Source organism: Dreissena polymorpha, chromosome 11, assembly GCF_020536995.1.
Source record: "Dreissena polymorpha isolate Duluth1 chromosome 11, UMN_Dpol_1.0, whole genome shotgun sequence".
Classification (NCBI taxonomy): domain Eukaryota; kingdom Metazoa; phylum Mollusca; class Bivalvia; order Myida; family Dreissenidae; genus Dreissena; species Dreissena polymorpha.
The window spans coordinates 59,676,228-59,697,789 of NC_068365.1; the positions used below are offsets into that span (position 1 = coordinate 59,676,228).

Consider the following 21,562-nt stretch of genomic DNA (forward strand, 5'->3'; position numbering starts at 1 on the left):
ATGGTGAATCATGCTTTGTATTACGTGTACGTATAAACTTCATACAATTTTAACGTTAGAATGTATAAGGAAAGGCTAAATTTAACAGGACGTACTTGCTCATATACATTTAGAATTCAAAACAGAAAATATATCATGGTTCGTGTTAATTAGATTTTCATATCTGAATAGGTTTATTCTCATTGCATTTGTATCATCAAATGCAATATATGCTAATTAATACATGTATTTCAGAATGAAATCTTCATTGAGCTCTCTTGAGGTTCTCTTCAACACGCACTTTAAACACACAAGAGTGTGAACTTCTTCAGCGTGAGTCGATGGTGATCTCTGTATGACTAGAAAACACTACACTACACAAAAGAATCCCTTACTGGAAATACTTAAGTATTCATATCCTTTGACTTGTACGAACACACCATTATATCTGAATATTTCACCCGTGTTTTCTCTCTTCAATATAATTGGTAAGACTGTATTTACGTACGGTAACCTATTTAAATAAGATTTAAGTGAGATCCGTAAAGTACAGTACTCATCTTATATAAACGATTCAATAATATGTGTCATTTGGCATTCCCCATTTGGCTAGATGGGAATCCAGGCGTTTGACAACATTTGATACCGATGTAAAAACTCAATGGGTAATTATATTGTTGCGTGGTTTCGAAGAATATTTGGTTGTTTTTACCCATGAGTCACGTGTGAAGATGAATTTATTTGAGTGAGGCTTTATCGCACTCGAAAGTCATTCATAATTCTAGAACAATAGTAAAATGCGTAATGTTAACACTCATAGAACTCTCAAACATGAGTAAATGCTGGAGTGTACATTACACATGCAAGAAGATGCGTGGGCAATGGAAATACTAATGAGGAACAACAGTCATTCTCACATCACTGGTAAAACACGTTTTTATCAACACATTTAGTAACACAAAACGTGATTGTTTGAGTATACAATCATTGACCTTATAACACTGGTTCAGTGTTCAATGTAATTTTAGTTCAATGTCATATACATCATAGGTTATTATTGTTATAATCTTATTATTTTATTATTCGTGCATAGATTGATCACTTAAGTAACGTAGTGTTATCACTTGTAAAAATGAGCATAAAACGACTTTGAAGTACTTTGAACAGTAAAACCGACTTAAAAAGTCAATTACAATAAATTGCATTAAATAAAAGGAAGGAAGTATGAGAAACTTCTCAAAGAAACAGAGTGTGGCTTTGAACAAGAAAAGCTGTGAAAGTTTCAAATGACTAAGAGGAACATTTAAACTCGTTTAAATACCGATGCGAAACCGAAGTGAATAGCGATCGATAACACACAGCCGCTTTAATTATTTGAACATTTTCCTTAACCCTTAAATTAAAGCATACACAAATAAAGACCGACCTCCATATTTTTGTTCAGCCACTGTTAGTAAGAGCTATACACTGTTATTAAAAGCAATTGTAAATAAGGTGTTTTGCAAAAAGGTTCATACGAGTTTTAACATCAGTCATTTCTTAGTTACTTAGCTTTTGGAATATAGCTCTCTTGTATAGTAGCAACCAAAAAACGATTGACGTAGTTTTCTGACAATTTTCACCGACTAATAACTTAAATTTAAGTTAGATTTACTCAACGAGAAATAAGATTTCCAGTTAGCGCGTTTGTTTGTCCACACGTTTCTCAGCGCAGTATTCCGGTAAAGGCCTTTCAAATAGGAAATGGGTTATTCAATAATATAAATGATTTTTTTTCTTTTTCATAATAAAATTTATGATTACACTGCAGAAGAAGTATCAGGAGAGAAATTCTTATAAACTAGGCTGTTTTTTTGTATTTAAGGGAGTGATCGATTGCCTATAAAATACATGATTGCCCGTTAAAATATATACAAACAATATGTATACGCTCGCTTTTGGTTGCACGTGTATCGCATGATAACTACATTTTTTTAATCACATTTCGTCATACTTTTAGCTAGTAGATATACGAATGGTAAGAGGAATGTTTTCGTATAATTGGTGCTGAATAATTTGCAAAATGGTTACCTGGATACAAATATTGGCGACGTTTCAAAACCGATTAGTATAGAGATAATCCCGGTTTGCATATACATGTTTGTGTCGAAATGTTTTTCTTAAGAATAAACGTTTACGTTGCTTTAAACAAACCTATTCAGTTTTTACATGCATCCAATTCAAATTAAGTTTAGGCACTTTCGTATCAGCACTCAGCAGTTTCCCACGGGTAAAATTACGTTCTTAAAATATCGCAGGTGGTTTTACTTGGTTGTATTTGCTACATCTCACAGCCATACTTAATTTCCTGCTTTCTTTTTATATAAATGCATGTTTGAAACTGAAAGGGCCATTCAAATATAAGTGTATGTCTTATTGTTGTGTGTTTTTTTTATATTTTCAGTGGGTGAAATACAAGTGGTTAGCGAAGATAATATAAAACCTGTAACTATGTGCATATAACAGTATACATTAGTTAAACGGTCTGTGTTCAAAGTGTTTCAACCAAAGCATTTAATCGAAAAGAATTTAAACCTAATACAACCACCAATAACCGCATTAGTATTATGGTAATGTACTATGTTTAAATTTGTTGCATCTAACGTTCAAAAGACTGCGCACCCTTTCGTTCCGGTCTTGTTACAGAGTGTTAACAAAACTCTTAACACTATACGATATGAGGTTCATATTTTTCATTCGTGCAAAATGACAATACACATAATGACGCAACTAACCAAAAAACAAAATATGTAAATACGACACGAATATGACGTTAGTAAATACCAACAAAGGAAGTGCATTTTTACTTATATTTCCATACCCAAATTTGATTATACACAATGAATATCATATTTCCACTATCAAATTTCTGATTTTCCCCAACATTACATGCGTAGACCGAATTATGTGGTAAAATGGTTATGCATTTAAATTAACAGGACTTTCTCTAATCCTTACTAAACTGTTACTCTTGAAATAACACTTAATGATAATAGCCTCAAATCGGATATGAATATCATAACGTTTAAAGTGTTCAATTGTTGTTCTTTAAATATCAATGTATTACATATAAAGTTGTTTAATCGAAGTCAAGGAACCTGTATGAACTAGAGCTTTGTCACAGACGTGACGTGTACCCCTACATGCTGCATTGACACATAATATTTCGCATGCTGTCTTAACAAAACAAGAGATACTAATTTATGGCGATTTTTAAGAATTATTATGCCAATATCATTTATGACCTTTTAACTATCTATTTTTTTCGCATGACACGCCGTCCAATGACTGTGAACAAAATTTATGTACAGAGTCATTTTAAAATCTCAAAATAAATGACATAGTTATGACACTGACAAGATAATTTATGGCCATTTTTTTCCTTTAAACTCCAAGTGTTACCTTGACCTTGGAGATATCGACGTAATTCTTTCGCATGACACACCGTCAAATGATTGTGAACAAATGTACCGAGTAATTTTAAAATCTCACAACGAATGATATAGTTATGGCCCGGAAAGGTCATTTATGGCAATTTTTTACCTTTGAACTCAAAGTTTGACCTTGACGTTGCAGATATCGACGTAATTCTTTGGAATAAAACACCGTCCAATGATGGTGAACAAATATGCCAAATGATTTTTAAATCTCACAATGAGCTACATAGTTATTGCCCGGAAAAGCTCATTTACGGTCATGTATGACCTTTGAACTCAAAGTGCGAACTTGACTTTAGATATATCGACGTAATTCTTTCGCATGACACACCGTTTCATAATGGTGAACACATGTGCCAAATCGTTTTTAAATCTCACAATGAACGACATAGTTATGGCCTGGTCAAGCTCATTTATGGCCATTTTTGACTTTTGAACTCAAAGTGTGACCTTGACATTGTAGATATCGACGTATTTCTTTCGCATGACACACCTTACAATGATGGTGAACAAATGTGCCAAATGATTTTAAAGTCTCACAATAGATGACAAAGTTATGGCCCGGACAAGCTCATTTATGGGCATTTAGACCTTTGAACTCTAAGTGTGAAATTGACCTTGGAGTTATCAAGTTACTTCTTTCGCATGACACACCTTCTCATGATGGTAAACAAATGGACCGAGTCATTTAAAAATCTAACGATAAATGGCATAGTTATGGTCCGGTCAAACTTTCGGGTTAAAACGCACATAGTGACCACATGACCTAGTTCTTTACCCGGCATGACCCATATTCAAACTTGACCTAGACATCATCTAGATACAACTGCTTACCAAGTTTGGTGAAGATCGGATGAAATTTTCGGGACAGGCAGACCGACCGACAATGTGACTCTTAAATAGTAATAGGGGTTTACAAATAAAACAACTAAGTCAGGATTGAATGCAGTCGTTTATGGACGTGTGACGTACAATCATAGGTGAAACTAATTTATGGTAGTAATATGTAGGAGTTAGACACCGCATTATGAACGTTTCATATGCGATATTATTACTTCTACTTTTCTCACAATTAAGTTTGAGCGAGATGACGCACGCTTTATAATAGCTAAATCCTGTGTTTATGATTACATACGTTGTCTGTCCGTCTGTGCATTCCCAAGCTGGTGTTTTTAATCCTTTTTTGTCTGTCCGTCTGTGCATCCCCAAGCTTGTGTTTTTAATCCTTTTTGTCTGTCCGTCTGTGCATTCCCAAGCTTGTGTTTTTAATCCTTTTTTGTCTGTCCGTCTGTGCATCCCCAAGCTTGTGTTTTTAATCCTTTTTTGTCTGTCCGTCTGTGCATTCCCAAGCTTGTGTTTTTAATCCTTTTTTGTCTGTCCGTCTGTGCATTCCCAAGCTTGTGTTTTTAATCCTCATTAACTACTGGGTGGCCTTTGCTCAGATGTTTACAGTTGAGTGGCCGTAATGGATGATTATAAAGAAATGAATTTGATCTGCAAAGCATCTAAGCAAAATTGTTGCCCTTTTTCTGTTTTTCCACTAGAGAATATATAGTTCCAAATTGTTGTCTTTTCAACTTCTGTTAAATGGAACTTGCTCAAATGTTCACAATGGAATTATCTTAATGTGTAGATGATTGTAATGAAAGGGATTTTGGCTACAACGAGTTTAAACTGAATTATCAGGTTGGTTGTTTTTCCACAATGTAATAAATAGTCCCAAAATTGTTTGTGTTAAAATCCTTTAATGCTTGGCAGATTTTGCTCAAACATTCACATGTTATTGACCATACTATGTATATGATCATTAAAAAAATGAGTTTTGGCTGAATAATGGCCCTTTGTCTTTTTGTCCACTGAAGTGGAGATAGTGATTCGTCCCTGTAAAAACATGTGTTGCGTTGGCATCAGTGCCATGGATACATTTCTAGTTTATATACATGTAAGTTTGTTCACTTTTAACATTGAATTAATTTATTACTACAATTAATAAAAAGTTCAAACAACGATGCTTACAGAATAAATTACAATGATACTAAAATGTTCGAGGTGTTTTATGTTATGTGACACACAGGAAGGCTATTAGCACTTTCTTTGTATTTGTAATGCTTGTGATCTAAAGTTATGTCTGATATTAAAATTGAGCAGCGATATGGAAAAAGGGGCTAAATGCATGTGTGTAAAGTTTTGGTCGCAGATTGGCCTGTGCAATCAATACAGGCTAATCAGAGATGACACTTAATGTTTTTGTGGTGTTTATTTTTAAATGAAGTATTTTGTAAGCAAATAATCCACGTTAGGCAGAAAGTGTTGTCCCTGATTAGCCTGTGTGGACTGCACAGGCAAATCTTGGACGACACTTTACTCACATTCATAAAGCCCCGTTTAACCCCAAGCAAGGTGTTTAATTTGATGTGAAACACAAGAATGCTAAAAGAAATTTGTTGGTATTTTTAATGCTTGTTTATCTGAATCAGTTTCTTAAATCAAATTTAATTCTGTAAACACTAGATGGTGTCCTCCTGGCGGCAGACTACTCCCAGCTGGAGCTGCGTATGATAGCGTACCTGTCACATGACAAGAGGTTGATCAGCGTCCTCAATGAAGACGGGGATGTGTTCAAGCTGATCACGGCGCAGTGGAAGAACATCACACCTGCTGATGTCACACCTGAACAAAGGGCGCAGGCTAAACAGGTTAGGACGAGAGAGACACAGGCTGAACAGGTCAGAATGAGAAAGACACAGGCTAAACAAGTCAGAATGAAAGGGACACCGGCTAAACAGGTCAGAACAAGAGCACCACAGGCTAAACAAATCAGAACAGGAGGGACACAGGCTTAACAGGTCAGAACGGGAGGGACTCAGGCTAAACAAGTCAGAACGGTACGGACACAGGCTAAACAGGTCAGAACGGGAGGGACACAGGCTAAACAAGTCACAACGGGAGGGACATCGGCTAAACAGGTCAGAACAGGAGGGACACAGGCTAAACAGGTCAGAACAGGAGGGACACAGGCTAAACAGGTCAGAATGGGAGGGACACAGGCTAAACAACTCAGAACGGTAGGGACACAGGCTAAACAAGTCAGAATGGTAGGGACACAGGCTAAACAGGTCAGAACGGGAGGGACACAGGCTAAACAAGTCAGAACGGGAGGGACACAGGCTAAACAAAACAGAATGGGAGGGACACAGGCTAAACAGGACAGAATGGCAGGTAATTGAATTTCGTTTTTGCATGTGTCAGTGTGTCCTGCAACGTTTTCTTCCAACAACATCTTTGAACCCGTGGACAGAATTTGTTCAAAATTCCTTGAGTGGTCTTGTTAACATTGTTAAAATACTTAAGATTGGGTGATGAATTAGTTCATGGGGCTCAAAAAGGGGTTAAAAAAAAAAATATATATATCTTTCATCGGAAAATGCAAAGTTGATGGATGTTATATTTTGTATATAGCACTATCTCGAATTCTCTTACAAAGTTTGTTTAAGTTATGCCCCTACAGTATGATGAACAGTATCTCTATTGCAGGTGTGCTATGGTATGATATACAGTACCTCTAAGGCAGGTGTGCTATGTTATGATATATAGTACCTCTAGTACAGGTGTGCTATGGTATGACATATAGTACCTCTATTACACGTGTGCTATGGTATGATATATAGTACCTCTATTACAGATGTGCTATGGTATGATATATATTACCTCTATTGCAGGTGTGTTATGTTATGATATATAGTACCTCTATTACAGGTGTGCTATGGTATGATATATAGTACCTCTATTACAGATGTGCTATGGTATGATATATAATACCTCTATTACAGATGTGCTATGGTATGATATATAGTACCTCTATTACAGGTGTGCTATGGTATGATATATAGTACCTCTATTACAGGTGTGCTATGGTATGATATATAGTACCTCTATAACAGATGTGCTATGGTATGATATATAGTACCTCTATTGCAGGTGTGCTATGGTATGATATACGGTATCGGCCCTTGGAGAGCAGATGGGGGTGGAGGAGAATGATGCAGGAGTCTTCATTGAAACTTTCAAAGCTAAATACCCAGGTAAGCTACCAGGCTTGATTAGAACAACAAATTATGAGTGTTTGACTCTGTCACACTGTACATGTATTTGTGTTGCTTATATGCTATAGTTTTATTAAGCATCACAATTTTGCATACAATTTAAAATAGAAAATTTTTTACAGATCATTATTGTGAGTTAATTCATTTAACACAATCAACAATGTTAACAATTAATTCTTTTTATGCCCCCGGATCAAATGATTGGGGGAATATTGTTTTTGGCCTGTCTGTCATTCTGTCTCCAAACTTTAACCTTGGTTAAAGTTTTGCAATAATTTTTGCAATATTGAAGAAAGCAACTTGATATTTTGGCATGCATGTGTATCTCATGGAGCTGCACATTTTGAGTGGTGAAAGGTCAAGGTCATCCTTCAAGGTCAAAGGTCAAATATATGGCTTTAAAGCGGCGCAATAGGGGGCATCGTGTTTCTGACAAACACATCTCTTGTTTCTTCTAATATTTTATGCCATTCAAATGGTTTTCAAAATGAAAGTAACTTATTATCTCTTTGCATTGTCTTGATTATTAAATATGTTATTCTTATACTTGTATAAAAAAAATCATTCTTACTCTGCTGTTTAAGGGGCCTTTTCATGTTTTGGTATATCAACAAAATTAAAACAAATTGTTTCAGATTTGCAAATTTTTCTTGTAGTTATGATATTTGTGAGGAAACAGTAATACTAAACATTTTACCATGCTCTAAAATATCCATTTGTTGTTGTTGTTATATTTTGTGATACTACGAGGATTGCTTATATACAGTATAAAATACATCACTAGTTGTATGAGCACCGATGGCCGAGTGGTCCAAGCAATAGACTTTAATTCCAGGGGTCAGTGGTTTGAGCCCAGTTGAGGGTTACTTTTTTTTCTTTCTTTAATTTTATTCTTGTTTTTTACAGGAGCTTTTTAGATCCAATGTTTACATTTATCAATATCAAGCATTTAATGAAAACTTCAATACATGCCAAAATCTGTGAAAAGGTCCCTTGAATGTCAGTGAAATGTTTTAAGTTATTGTCCCCTACCGGTTTCACCGGAGGGGACTTATGGTTTGCGCTCTGTGTGTCAGTCTGTCACACTTTTCTCGATCCTGCGATAACTTTAAAAGTTCTTAATATTTTTTCATGAAATTTGAAACATGGATAGATGGCAATATGGACATTATGCACGTCATTTCATTTTGTTCCTACATAAAAAATTCTGGTTGCTATGGCAACAAATATATATCAAAAAAATTATTTCTGACAATGGTAGAGCCAGTAGGGGACATATATTGCTTGGCAATAGTCTTGTTCAATCTATAACTGGAATCCTTTAACCCTTTCTGCTTAGAAGCAAAATTAAAATGGCTATAGGCAACCAGCATACAACCAGAACAGCCTGTGAGTTATTTGCAGGCTGATCAGGTTGTATTTTATGCTGTTTGCTGCTCACTAGTATCATAAAGAATCTGTTAAGTAAGGTATTTAGGCTGTAAAAGGCTAAGAAGACAATCCATTCTACCATTTAGAAATGCGCGCCTACCTCCGTAAGACTGTAGACCAGTGTCGCAGACAGGGCTATGTTCAGACCATGACCGGGCGCAAGCGATACCAGCCGGTCATCAACAGTCCCAACCCTCATGCCCGCGCGCAGGCTGAGAGGCAGGCTGTGACCACGACAGTGCAGGGATCAGCAGCCGACCTTGTCAAGAGGGCCATGGTCAGCATAGATAAGAGTCTGGAAGAGATGTTCCCGAACACTCAGTACACCCATAGACATAAATAAGCTAGTAAGATTTTTTCTGTAAAAGTACCAGGGTATATTGCGCTGTTTGTACATCATAGCTGCATGCAATTCTGTTTGACAATCATGGCTAAATGATTTGTGTCATTTTAAACGTAGCTTGATCTTATATATCTGGTGAGTATGCTTCTGTGATTGTAAGTCAAGGCTAGTTGAACTAAAAATTAACATGTTTCTTTCCAACTGTTTACCATCTAATTGAGTATTTCATGTGGCATTTAGCTGAACACACTTTATAACTGTTTTCACAAAATGTGAATGTTCTACAATACTACAGTATATAATAGAGGGCTCTTTTTTTTCTCTTATTTGTTTTTTCCTTTTAAATAATACATTTTGTTTACTCTAAAATAATGTACTTGTATACCAGTGAATTTTCCAGAAACTTGTAGAAATTGATAAGATAATTTCCTTCCTCAAGGTGATTCTGTGATAACAAACCAGTTTATACAAATGTGTGTGAAGTGTCACCCCAGATTTGCCTGTGCAGTCTTCACAGGCTAATCAGGGACGACACTTTTCACCTGCACTGCATTTTGGTTTAGAAAAGACATCTTTTTAACACAAAAATCCATACATCGGAAAGTGTCGTCCCTGAATCAGGGTCAACAGGTTCTGATGTATGGATTTTTTCTGGGACATCTCTTTACGCATTGATGATAAATCTTGTTAACCTGTATGTTTCCGGAAAACTCTTAGAAGTGAAAGTTTCCTTCTTTATGGGATATTTCTGTAATAACACCAGTTTAAACTCATTACCCAGTGAAAGCATACTGATTCCTTCTCATTCTGCTGACAGGTAAGCACCCTTCCCGTGGCAAGGTCCCACCGGACGGAGCCTACCTGGTGTTACAGCTTCATGACGAGCTTATATACGAGGTGACAATGTTGTTCACTTATCATATTTTTTACGCATGTCTGTTAACTTTAAAATTTATTTTCATTTTCATTCATTTTTAAAAGAGTACAATTATATGTGATGTTTGTGAAATATTTATTGTAGTGCAGAGCTTTTAATGAAATTACTTTTCTGATATTGTACTGCTGATAAATTTGTTCTTTTGATAAGTTTTGTCCAATTTAATTAAATATTTATTGTAGACAAACATTTTGCACACTTTTGTATAAACTATGCTTATTCCATGTACATATTAGGTGACCTCTGCCCATGTGCAGGCCGTGGCTCAGGTGGTCAAACGTTGCATGGAGCACGCCGTGGAGCTGCCTGTGAGGATGCCGGTCAAGCTACAGACTGGGCCCAGCTGGGGGACACTGAAGGAACTTGATGTGTGAATAGGATGTTAGCTTGGGGACACTGCAGGAACTCGATTTGTGAATGGGATTGTAGCTTGGGGACACTTAAGGAACTTGATTTGTGAATGGGATTGTAGCTCGGGGACACTTAAGGAACTTGATTTGTGAATGGGATTGTAGCTGGGGGACACTGCAGGAACTCGTTGTGTGAATGGGATTGTAGCTGGGGGACACTGAAGAAACTTGATGTGTGAATATGATTGTAGCTGAGGGGACACTGCAGGAACTTGATGTGTGAATATGATTGTAGCTGTGGGACACTACTACATGTAGAACTTGGTATGTGAATGGGATTGTAGCTGGGGGACACCGCATGAACTTGGTGTGTGAATAGGATTGTAGCTGAGGGACTTTGCAGGAACTTGATGTGTGAATAGGATTGTAGTGGGGGACACTACTAGAACTTGGTGTGTGAATGGGATTGTAGCTGAGTGACTTTGCAGGAACTTGATGTGTGAATAGGATGGACGCTTTCTGGGAAAACTGTTCTTAATGCATGTTTGTAAAGTGTCGTCTCAGAGAAGACTGTGTGGACTGCACAGGCTAATCAGAGAGAAAACCTTTTGCCTTAACTGGACTTTAACAAATAAGATATTTCCTTTAAAAGAAAAATAACATCAAGCGGAAATTGCCCAATATGACTTGTGCATTATTAGGTGTTTTAAAAACTAATGTGTTGTTCTTATAATAGTTTAAATTGTTATCATGTACTATACTATACAGGGCATAAACATGTTTATGTCCATGCTTTTCCGACCATGCATCACCCTTGCATTGGGTTCCAGGCTCAGGCAGTATTTCCGCGTTACGAATGAAAAGTCCTCTTCCTCCTCCTCCTCATCCTCCACCTTCTCATCCTCCTATGCCGAGTCATCATGAGTGGCGAGTCTGCTGGTCACCTTTTCTGAAGTTTTCGCGACCTGTAAATGACGTTTAAATGTAAAAGTTACAAATCGTTTGGTATGGTTTTGTATTAGACATTGATAGAAATATGAGAAATTAAATACAAAAACCACACGAACACAATTTAACACTTACTTTCCGGAAACGGCCCTCTTGTGAAAACAAAATTGAATGTCCCAGCCTCCATTTTGTGCTCCTGTTCTATATGACGCAGCCGGTCAATCACCGACCGGTCGCACAGCCAGCAAGAGTAGTAATTCCTCGGCTTTGTCTTCTTCACTTTCTGCCCGGTCTAAGAACGTGCCTCTGACATCAACGGCTTCATGGGGTCTGCCATCAGCGCTTGCACCCAGCGAACGTGGTCTGTTACCCGGAGGTACACAGTCGTCTTGCCCTTTACCACGCAAATGGGGCATTGCCTTGGGATAAGCTTTGCGTTTGGTGTCTGAAATATTAGTTTGAAATGTGTACGAAGCAGGTGGCTATCAATATATATGATTTATTAAGAGATGATGAGATAACGGACCCAGTTAATTGATTGAAATAATGATTATGTGATTGAAGCAGTTATGCTAGGGTAAAATACCACGGAATGTGTATAGATATTGTTAACTTTTTTTTAATGGTGTTAAAAATGAATATTTTATTGCAATATTTGCACGTGCTTTGTTTTATTTTACAAAGTAATCACTATTAACCTTAAGTTTATTCTCATGAAAAAAACATACCATTAAATAGCAATACTGATTACTTTATCTATTTGAGTGACATTAAGAGTGACCATGTACATGTATATATCAATCTATACTGTCTAACTCCCCTTGCAGATATTATTGACAGGTAAATATAATATTATATACCGTCTTATAACGATTCAAGACTTGACCAAAATAAGGCCCCATTCCCTCAACAAAAAAGTATTAATTTTTCCCCAGATAAAAATTCACCCGACACTCAAGCAAATTAATTGCCCTAGACCCAGAATTGTCAAGTTTAAAATGTTTAAAACTAAATAGAATTGTTATGTATTTAATTTGGCGGTAATAAAGACTAATCAAGTGATTAAAAAAACATATTATATTGTTTCTCATGTTCGGTTTAAAGTCCAAATTTTTTTTAAAATGATGCCCTATTTCCCCCGCCTCAGGGTACAGGTATCATAAGGCATTCTGAATCAACATTTTCATCAAAAACAATGATTCTTCATTCTTTACAGGCTGGGTGATTAAATTTTTAGAAACAACAATAACCTTTCAAATCGCATACCAAACGTTAAGACTTTTTAAATGAAAATGTGGATTCAGAATGCCTAATGATTCGGAATACCTTGACAAACTGTACCGTTACCCCAAACCCTGAGGTAGCCGTGGCGTAAAGGATATGGTGTCCGCCTAGCAACCAGGAGGTCAAGGGTTCGATCCCCACTGTGGAAGCGTTCTTTAGATCTTCCCTATAGACACTAAGTACTGGTTCTAGGCACCGGAAACAAAATTTACAGCTTTTTCAAATAAGTCCTATGCAATCAAACTAAAATATACAGGTTTGAACTAAACCAGAGGGAGATCTCTGCATGATGCATGTTAGTCTTATTTATAAGACGCGCGAGATACTTTACCCATATAAAAAGTAGCTTAATATTTAAGAGCGTCAAAAATTTGGACTAGATGCATGTATGCAATATCCCAGTGTGACCCAAATTCGACGGCTGTAAAGAACCGAATGTAATGGACCGAAATTCGACGATGTAACGGTTACATGAAGCAATATTTAGCAAATAATGAAAGAAATAATGAAATGTTTAATAGCAGAAAATAATAATTTTAAACTCGGCTGTATTACTTTGAAATGATTCCAAGACAATAATCATCCATTTAATCAATATAAATAGAACATCGTCGAATTTAGGTGTCGTCGAATTCATACTTTCACTGAATCGAAGGGTTAACAGAACCCAAGGCGAACATGATGTAGGGCGAACACAAGGCTACGGGTCGAAACCCATTAATAAAAATATATGCAATGACAACATAAGTATGGGGTCAATATACAATGGATACCGTCTAATTATTTGGACACAAACCACAGTTTACCAACCACTCAAAATGGCGGCGACATCTACTTTCACTTTAACCATTTACTGCGCCCGCCACTGAGCATGCGCATACTTGGTTTTACATGCTATTTTTAGTTGGGCGACGGTGGACCATCGTCCATATGATAGACAGACAGACAGTTTATTTTGACTTATACAATGTACATCGTCAACAACACATTATGAAAACAGTACAATGTCAATTGTGATAGGTACAAACTTTTACACGTATTTACAAATGATCTTCTTAGCTAACAAAGTAAATTAAATATAAAAACAACAAAGACAGAAAAAAGAAAAAAGAACAAAGAAAAGAGGATGAACATCTAAAGCATTATTGCGTTAATAATAGATGTTCGAACTTTAAGTGATTCTTTAACAAAGAGACATACTTTTATAAGTTCTATTTTATTATTCGATTGCAGTAAACTTAATAACGGTCGAATTGAATCACATTTAGTGACGCTGATTTCATATGATAGCCATACGGACGATGGTCCACCGTCGCCCAACTAAAAATAGCATGTAAAACCAAGTATGCGCATGCTCAGTGGCGGGCGCAGTAAATGGTTAAAGTGAAAGTAGATGTCGCCGCCATTTTGAGTGGTTGGTAAACTGTGGTTTGTGTCCAAATAATTAGACGGTATCTTTTGTATATTGACCCCATACTTATGTTGTCATTGCATATATTTTTATTAATGGGTTTCGACCCGTAGCCTTGTGTTCGCACTACATCATGTTCGCCTTGGGTTCTGTTAACCCTTCGATTCAGTGAAAGTAATAAACGGAGAAAAAAAACATTTTTTTAAATTGTATTATTCATAACAGTAACACAATTGTATTGGTTTTGTGTTGTACATATTTGATATCTGATACGCAAACATATTCTTGAAGTGAAATATTTTGCCAACAATAGTTTTCCCCATAGTAAATACTGGAAACCATACATTATCCTACCGCACCCCAAATTCGACGATGTTCTATTTATATTGATTAAATGGATGATTATTGTCTTTGAATCATTTCAAAGTAATACAGCCGAGTTTAAAATTATTATTTTCTGCTATTAAACATTTCATTATTTCTTTCATTATTTGCTAAATATTGCTTCATGTAACCGTTACATCGTCGAATTTCGGTCCATTACATTCGATTCTTTACACCCTTCGAATTTGGGTCACACTGGGATATTGCATACATGCATCTAGTCCAAATTTTTGACGCTCTTAAATATTAAGCTACTTTTTATATGGGTAAAGTATCTCGCGCGTCTTATAAATAAGACTAACATGCATCATGCAGAGATCTCCCTCTGGTTTAGTTCAAACCTGTATATTTTAGTTTGATTGCATAGGACTTATTTGAAAAAGCTGTAAATTTTGTTTCCGGTGCCTAGAACCAGTACTTAGTGTCTATAGGGAAGATCTAAAGAACGCTTTCACAGTGGGGATCGAACCCGTGACCTCCTGGTTGCTAGGCGGACACCATATCCTTTACGCCACAGCTACCTCAGGGTTTGGGGTAACGGTACAGTTTGTCAAGGTATTCCGAATCATTAGGCATTCTGAATCCACATTTTCATTTAAAAAGTCTTAACGTTTGGTATGCGATTTGAAAGGTTATTGTTGTTTCTAAAAATTTAATCCCCCAGCCTGTAAAGAATTAAGAATCATTGTTTTTGATGAAAATGTTGATTCAGAATGCCTAATGATACCTGTACCCTGAGGCGGGGGAAATAGGGCATCATTAAAAAAAAATTTGGACTTTAAACCAAACATGAGAAACAATATAATATGTTTTTTTAATCACCGCCAAATTAAAAACATAACAATTCTATTTAGTTTTAAACATTTTAAACTTGACAATTCTGGGTCTAGGGCAATTAATTTGCTTGAGTGTCGGGTGAATTTTTATCTGGGGAAAAATTAATACTTTTTTGTTGAGGGAATGGGGCCTTATTTTGGCCAAGTCTTGAATCGTTATAAGACGGTATATAATATTATATTTACCTGTCAATAATATCTGCAAGGGCGGTTAGACAGTATAGATTGATATATACATGTACATGGTCACTCTTAATGTCACTCAAATAGATAAAGTAATCAGTATTGCTATTTAATGGTATGTTTTTTTCATGAGAATAAACTTAAGGTTAATAGTGATTACTTTGTAAAATAAAACAAAGCATGTGCAAATATTGCAATAAAATATTCATTTTTAACACCATTAAAAAAAAGTTAACAATATCTATACACATTCCTTGGTATTTTACCCTAGCATAACAGCTTCAATCACATAATCATTATTTCAATCAATTAACTGGGTCCGTTATCTCATCATCTCTTAATGAATCATATATATTGATAGCCACCTGCTTCGTACACATTTCAAACTAATATTTCAGACACCAAACGCAAAGCCTATCCCAAGGCAATGCCCCATTTGCGTGGTAAAAGGCAACACGACTGTGTACCTCCGGGTAACAGACCACGTTCGCTGGGTGCAAGCGCTGACGGCAGACCCCATGAAGCCGTTGATGTCAGAGGCACGTGCTAAGACCGGTCGGAAAGTGAAGAAGACAAAGCCGAGGAATTACTACTCTTGCTGGCTGTGCGACCGGTCGGTGATTGACCGGCTGCGTCATCTAGAACAGGAGCACAAAATGGAGGCTGGGACATTCAATTTTGTTTACACAAGAGGGCCGTTTCCGGAAAGTAAGTGTTAAATTGTGTTCGTGTGGTTTTTGTATTTAATTTCTCATATTTCTATCAATGTCTAATACAAAACCATACCAAACGATTTGTAACTTTTACATTTAAACGTCATTTACAGGACGCGAAAACTTCAGGAAAGGTGACCAGCAGACTCGCCACTCATGATGACTCGGCATAGGAGGATGAGAAGGTGGAGGATGAGGAGGAGGAGGAAGAGGACTTTTCATTCCTAATGCCGAAATACTGCCTGAGCCTGGAACCCAATGCAAGGGTGATGCATGGTCGGAGAAGCTGCAAGTAACAATATGGATTGCTTATATAGTGTAAAGTTTTGAGTCCGTTTTCGGGGTAGAACCAGTACTTGGTGCATTAAGCCCTGTTTTCCCAGATTTTTTTTTAATTATATACATTTCAATTGATAGTCATTATTATTGTTACATGTATATATATTAAAAACCGTGAGGAAATATATAGTACATTAAAATTTAAGATAAATATTATTTATTTATAATACTTTGGAATTACTGGTTGTTAGTTAAATTATATGCGATTTCACCATCTAGCATAGAATATCATCCAATAATACTTGTTGCAGTTTCAATCGTTGACTCATATGTAGACTACATGTTCCTGCGGAGCAGGCCAGGTGGGTTGGCAAACGAGTCGAAAACACAAGAGGTCAACATGAAGATCAACCGGTTCCTGGCCCTGTCTGGCTACTTGGAAGGAGTGGTGTTGAGTGACATGCTGTTGTGGATGGGCCATATGGAGGTCCACGACAGTTCCTCAACACCACTCACCAGCTGAAGACGGTGCGGAATGCACTAACGGCAATCAAGAACTTCCTGAAGTGGTGCGAGGGAATGGTCTAGCGGACGCCCGCACATTGAACAATGTAAGCGTAAACTTAGGATTTGATTTATGTAAATTATTCATTCTTCTTGGACATCTACTTATTAATGTTTTGGCGTTGGCGTCTTTCTGTCTGTTCTTCCGTCCATCTTTCCGTCCGTCCAGCACTTTTGTGTCGAGAGCCATATCTTGAAAGTGCTTTGGCCGATTTCATTGAAACTTGGTATGAGTATATATATGGATAAGAGGACGATGCACGCCAAATGGCATTGTACACAGTCTGTTAATTACGGGGTTTTGGCCCTTTGTATCTTGAAAAAATGCTTTTTTGAGTGTCAAATATAACACTTTTGTGTCCAGAAGCATATTGGCGGGGGATATCAATTTAACAAATTTGCTTGTTTAGCTTTATTTTTTTTTCGGCCGATCTCCTTCTCACAGGCTTCCTGACCTCAACCTGCCTGGATAAGAGCCGTCGCGAGGTTGTTCGGAGGGTAGAGGAGAGTGCGGCCATCCTGACGGACGCAAACCTGGAGCGCCACTTCACTGAGAGTGAGCATGTAGTGAAAACGATCAAGGTGATCCAGGAGCCCCCAGCTGGCACACCTGAAAGATATTCGGGGAATAATCATTTAACTGATAGCGCTCTATAACGCCTCCTGAACTGGCAAGTATACAAACCTGAGGGTATGTAATATAAATAAGCCTAGTATTGATTCGAAAAGATAACCCTACATTACTTTTCAGACCAGAGTTGTTTTTCAGTAGCAATTGCATAGAATTGAATGAAACTTGAAGTTAATAGGCATTAAAATTGGGTTTATTTAAGTATACAACAAAGCTGTTCGCCTGTTAATTGACCGACTTGTCTTATGTATAATATTTTTACCAGATTGTTACCTTGAAGACAGATAAACTATAATGCAAAAGTTCATTTTGACATTCCAAATTGGGGAAAGGCCTTGAAGCCATTGTAAAATTAAACTGTTATGGCCCCTTAATTGATTGAAAATGTCAAATTTCTGTCTGCATATGTTGGTGTATGAATTTAGTGAAATTCAAATTAGATCAAATTTGTTATCATTTTTCAGTGGTTCTTGCATAAGAGTCATCAGGATGATTTAGTCATTTCAGAGATGTACCCTTTATAGCTCAACTTGAGTTATTGTTGCTGGTCTTTGTCTGTTTTGCGATGTGTGTCTATATGTCAACATTTTTACTTAAACAATATCTCCTACTAAACCTTTGGACAAAGCTTGATGAAACTGGCAGGAATATTCCTGGCATGAAGCTCCTTCAATGTTGCTCCAAGAATTGTTTTCCATGAAATCCTTGTTGCCCTGGCAACCAAAAGGAAAAACTTAAAAAATCTACTCTGAAACTGCAAGGCCTTGGGCTGAGATATTTAGCATGAAACATTGTGTGGTGGACCTTTACCTGTGGGCAAGTCGATTTTTTGTCGAGCCCACTTATGGAGAGCTCGACATATTTGTCACAGTTGGCGGTTTGGTGTATGTGGATCAGTCCGTCAGTATGAAAGTCCGGGTTAGGCTTGTCTGGAGCGTAAGTCTGTTATTGATTGGAGGAATTTCAAATAACTTACAATAAATGTTCACAATCATGACACGGCCGGTCACTGCTCAAGAAAACGTCAATATCTCAAAGGTCAAGGTCACACTTTGAGTTCAAATGTCAAAAATGGCCATAAATGACCTTGTCTGGGCCATTATTATGTCATTCATTGTCAGAATTAAATTCAATTTAAAATCATGTGTCACCATAATTTGACGGTGTTGCATGGGAAGGAATAATGTCGAAATCTCGAAGGTCAAGGTCACACTTTTAGTTCAAAAGTAAAAAATGGCCATAAATGAGCTTGTCCGGGCCATAACTGTGTCATTCATTGTAAGATTTTAAAATCATTAAGCACATTTGTTCACCATCACTCGACGGTGTGTCATAAGAATGAATTACGTCAAAATCTCCAAACTCAAGATTACACTTAAGAGTTCAAAGGTTAATTGGTGGGACTTGTACCATGATTGTTCAAACTATGTTCCTGGGGTCAAAATTGCCCCACTGGGGAGGGAAATGTAATTTCCTTATTAGTATATTAAAAAACCTCAAAAACAAAAATTTTCTCATAAATCACAAGGCCTAGAGCAAAGATATTTGGCATGAAAGTTCATCTTGTGGACCTTCACCAAGATTGTTCAAGTATCATTGGATCATATTTGCCCCACCCTCTGATCAAATTTGTTTTCCTTCTATAATATATATATAATGAACACTTAAAAATATTCTTCTCAAAAACTGCAGTGCGAACATACATATTTTGCATAAAACATCATCTGGTGAACTTCTATACAGATTTTTAAAATTATCAGCTGGGGGTACCAATGATAAATTCATTGAATTTACCTGCTAAGATTCATTTGCTTTGTGGAAATGCAATAACTTGCAATGTTTTTAAAGTGATTGAATGGTTCAACATTAACTTAAAATTAAAAAGAAAAAAACTATTTCATACATCATATTATACTTATAAAAAGCCATAATTGTAATGCTTTCATGGAAAAAAATGAATGTTTGCTTAATTTTCAAAAATATTAATAAATCTTTAATGTTGAGGATTCTTCATAAAGGTTTTACGTGTGCACAGAATGTTATGGTAATCTCCAAAGCATTCCCATTACAAAATACATCCGATGTCTATGGATAAGTTATTTTTATGCCCCCTTTCGAAGAAAAGGGGGTATATAGTTTTCGCACTGTCTGTCAGTCTGTCACACTTTTCGTGTCCGCTTTCTAATTCAAATAATTTTCATTCGATCTTTACCAAACTTGGTCAGAAGTTGTGTCTAGACAATATCTAGGTCAAGTTCGAATTTGGGTCATGCCGGGTCAAAAACTAGGTCACGGGGTCACTTAGTGCATTTCAAGGATTTAGCATGGTGTCTGCTCTCTAATTGAAGTAGTTTGCATCAACATTCATGCGCCTGTCAAGTATCGGGCATTCAGCGTGAGAGTCGCGCATTTACGCAGCAAAACACCCTCTCACACAGCCAAATCTTATGCTCTCCTTTTTTTATACGCCCGTTTTTAAAAACGGGACGTATTATAGTTTCACCCTTGGCGGACGGCGTCCACAGCAGTGTCCGCTCTCTAATTTAAATAGTTTTCATCCGATCTTCACCAAACTTGGTCAGAAGTTGTGTCTAGACAATATCTATGTCAAGTTAAAATATGGGTCATGCCGGGTCAAAAACTAGGTCACGAGGTCACTTAGTGCATTTCAAGGATTTAGCATGGTGTCTGCTTTCTAATTGAAGTAGATTTCACCCGATCTTCACCAAATTTGGTCAGAAGTTGTGTCTAGATGATATGTAGGTCAAGTTGGAATATGGGTCATGCAGGGTCAAAAACGAGGTCACAAGGTCACATATTGCATTTCAAGTATTTAGCATGGTGTCCGCTCTCTTATTGAAGTAGTTTTCATATGATCTTCACCAAATTTAGTCAGATGTTATACTAAATGATATCTAGGTCAAGTTTAAATATGGGTCATGCTGGGTCAATAACTAGGTCTCGAGGTCACTTAGTGCATTTCAAGCATTGAGCATGGTGTCCAAAACCTTCGAAAGGGCATATCTTGTGACAGTTTGGCACTCTTGTTTAAAACTGACGATGCATGAAACTATTTTCACTCATATTTTTTATGTAATTTAAATGCCAAAATTTAGAAAATGCATATGAATGTGAAACGAAACTGTAAGTAAGTAAATAGTGTTACAGTTACTGTACAAACAACCCATTTTTCAAAAGAAGCATTTTTTTTTGTAAACTGTACTGATGGTTTTGCTAGTTATGCCATAGGTTGTTGATAACTCGCGTTTGTTCAGCTAATTTCATTATTTCTTTTATAGCCATTAATGTGTTATCATGGTCATTGACGTGAACAAAAGCAAACTGTTATTTTTACAGCATCCAGTAAAAATACCCATATTGTAAATCACACGGGTACTACTGCTCTAATGTTTGATCAAGAATGCATCTTATGGATAATCAAACTAGTGGTTTCACTCAATTGATTTTTGCATATATAGGTAGGTGTACCTAGAGATTGAGCTGGAGACAGTGAAGGTGCTGACCTCTGTGTGGAACACTTAGAAGCTGGCAAGTTTTCATATTGAAGGGTATGGTTCCCAACCGCCCATCACACACAGAATGAAGCTTGTCGTCTTCCGCAGTAAAAACTGGTTAGTGCTCCACAATGCGATACCTGGTTCATATGTTTGTTGCTTGAGTATTAATTATTATTATCAAGATTATCTTGT

At 36.8% G+C, this 21,562-nt stretch overlaps 2 protein-coding genes and 2 long non-coding RNA genes across 23 annotated transcripts in view; 3 read left to right on the forward strand and 1 right to left on the reverse strand.

Annotated features, from left to right (window-relative positions):
* Positions 1-21,562, forward strand: part of LOC127849562 (baculoviral IAP repeat-containing protein 7-B-like) — a 94,501-nt gene that overhangs the window by 27,592 nt on the left and 45,347 nt on the right. The gene's annotated exons all lie outside the window — the stretch shown is intronic.
* LOC127849579 (uncharacterized) lies at positions 7,461-11,406 on the forward strand. The gene is made up of 4 exons (XR_008034928.1): positions 7,461-7,537; positions 9,076-9,336; positions 10,150-10,229; positions 10,506-11,406. It is a non-coding gene; the product is annotated as an uncharacterized LOC127849579 (long non-coding RNA).
* Positions 11,417-13,776, reverse strand: LOC127849578 (uncharacterized). Of its 2 annotated transcripts, none has more exons than XR_008034926.1 (3): positions 13,625-13,776; positions 11,703-12,012; positions 11,417-11,584 (listed from the first exon to the last, which is right to left on the reverse strand). It is a non-coding gene; the product is annotated as an uncharacterized LOC127849578 (long non-coding RNA). The 2 variants fall into 2 exon arrangements; XR_008034927.1 differs by having other exon boundaries at positions 13,662-13,731.
* LOC127849572 (uncharacterized) overlaps positions 14,148-21,562 on the forward strand; it is a 247,385-nt gene continuing 239,970 nt past the window's right edge. For 5 of the 18 annotated variants that reach the window (XM_052382295.1, XM_052382294.1, XM_052382298.1 and 2 more), the window contains exons 1-6: positions 14,211-14,265; positions 15,056-15,201; positions 16,064-16,373; positions 16,969-17,268; positions 17,667-17,896; positions 21,336-21,484. In XM_052382295.1, coding sequence (XP_052238255.1) covers positions 14,226-14,265; positions 15,056-15,201; positions 16,064-16,373; positions 16,969-17,180 — 708 coding nt within the window. In that variant the 5' untranslated portion in view covers positions 14,211-14,225 and the 3' untranslated portion in view covers positions 17,181-17,268; positions 17,667-17,896; positions 21,336-21,484. Of the gene's footprint in view, positions 14,303-14,414; positions 14,437-14,700; positions 15,202-16,063; positions 16,374-16,491; positions 16,671-16,968; positions 17,269-17,666; positions 17,897-21,331; positions 21,485-21,562 lie in introns of those variants that run through there. The other 13 variants (XR_008034920.1, XR_008034922.1, XR_008034921.1 and 10 more) reach the window with 13 other exon arrangements.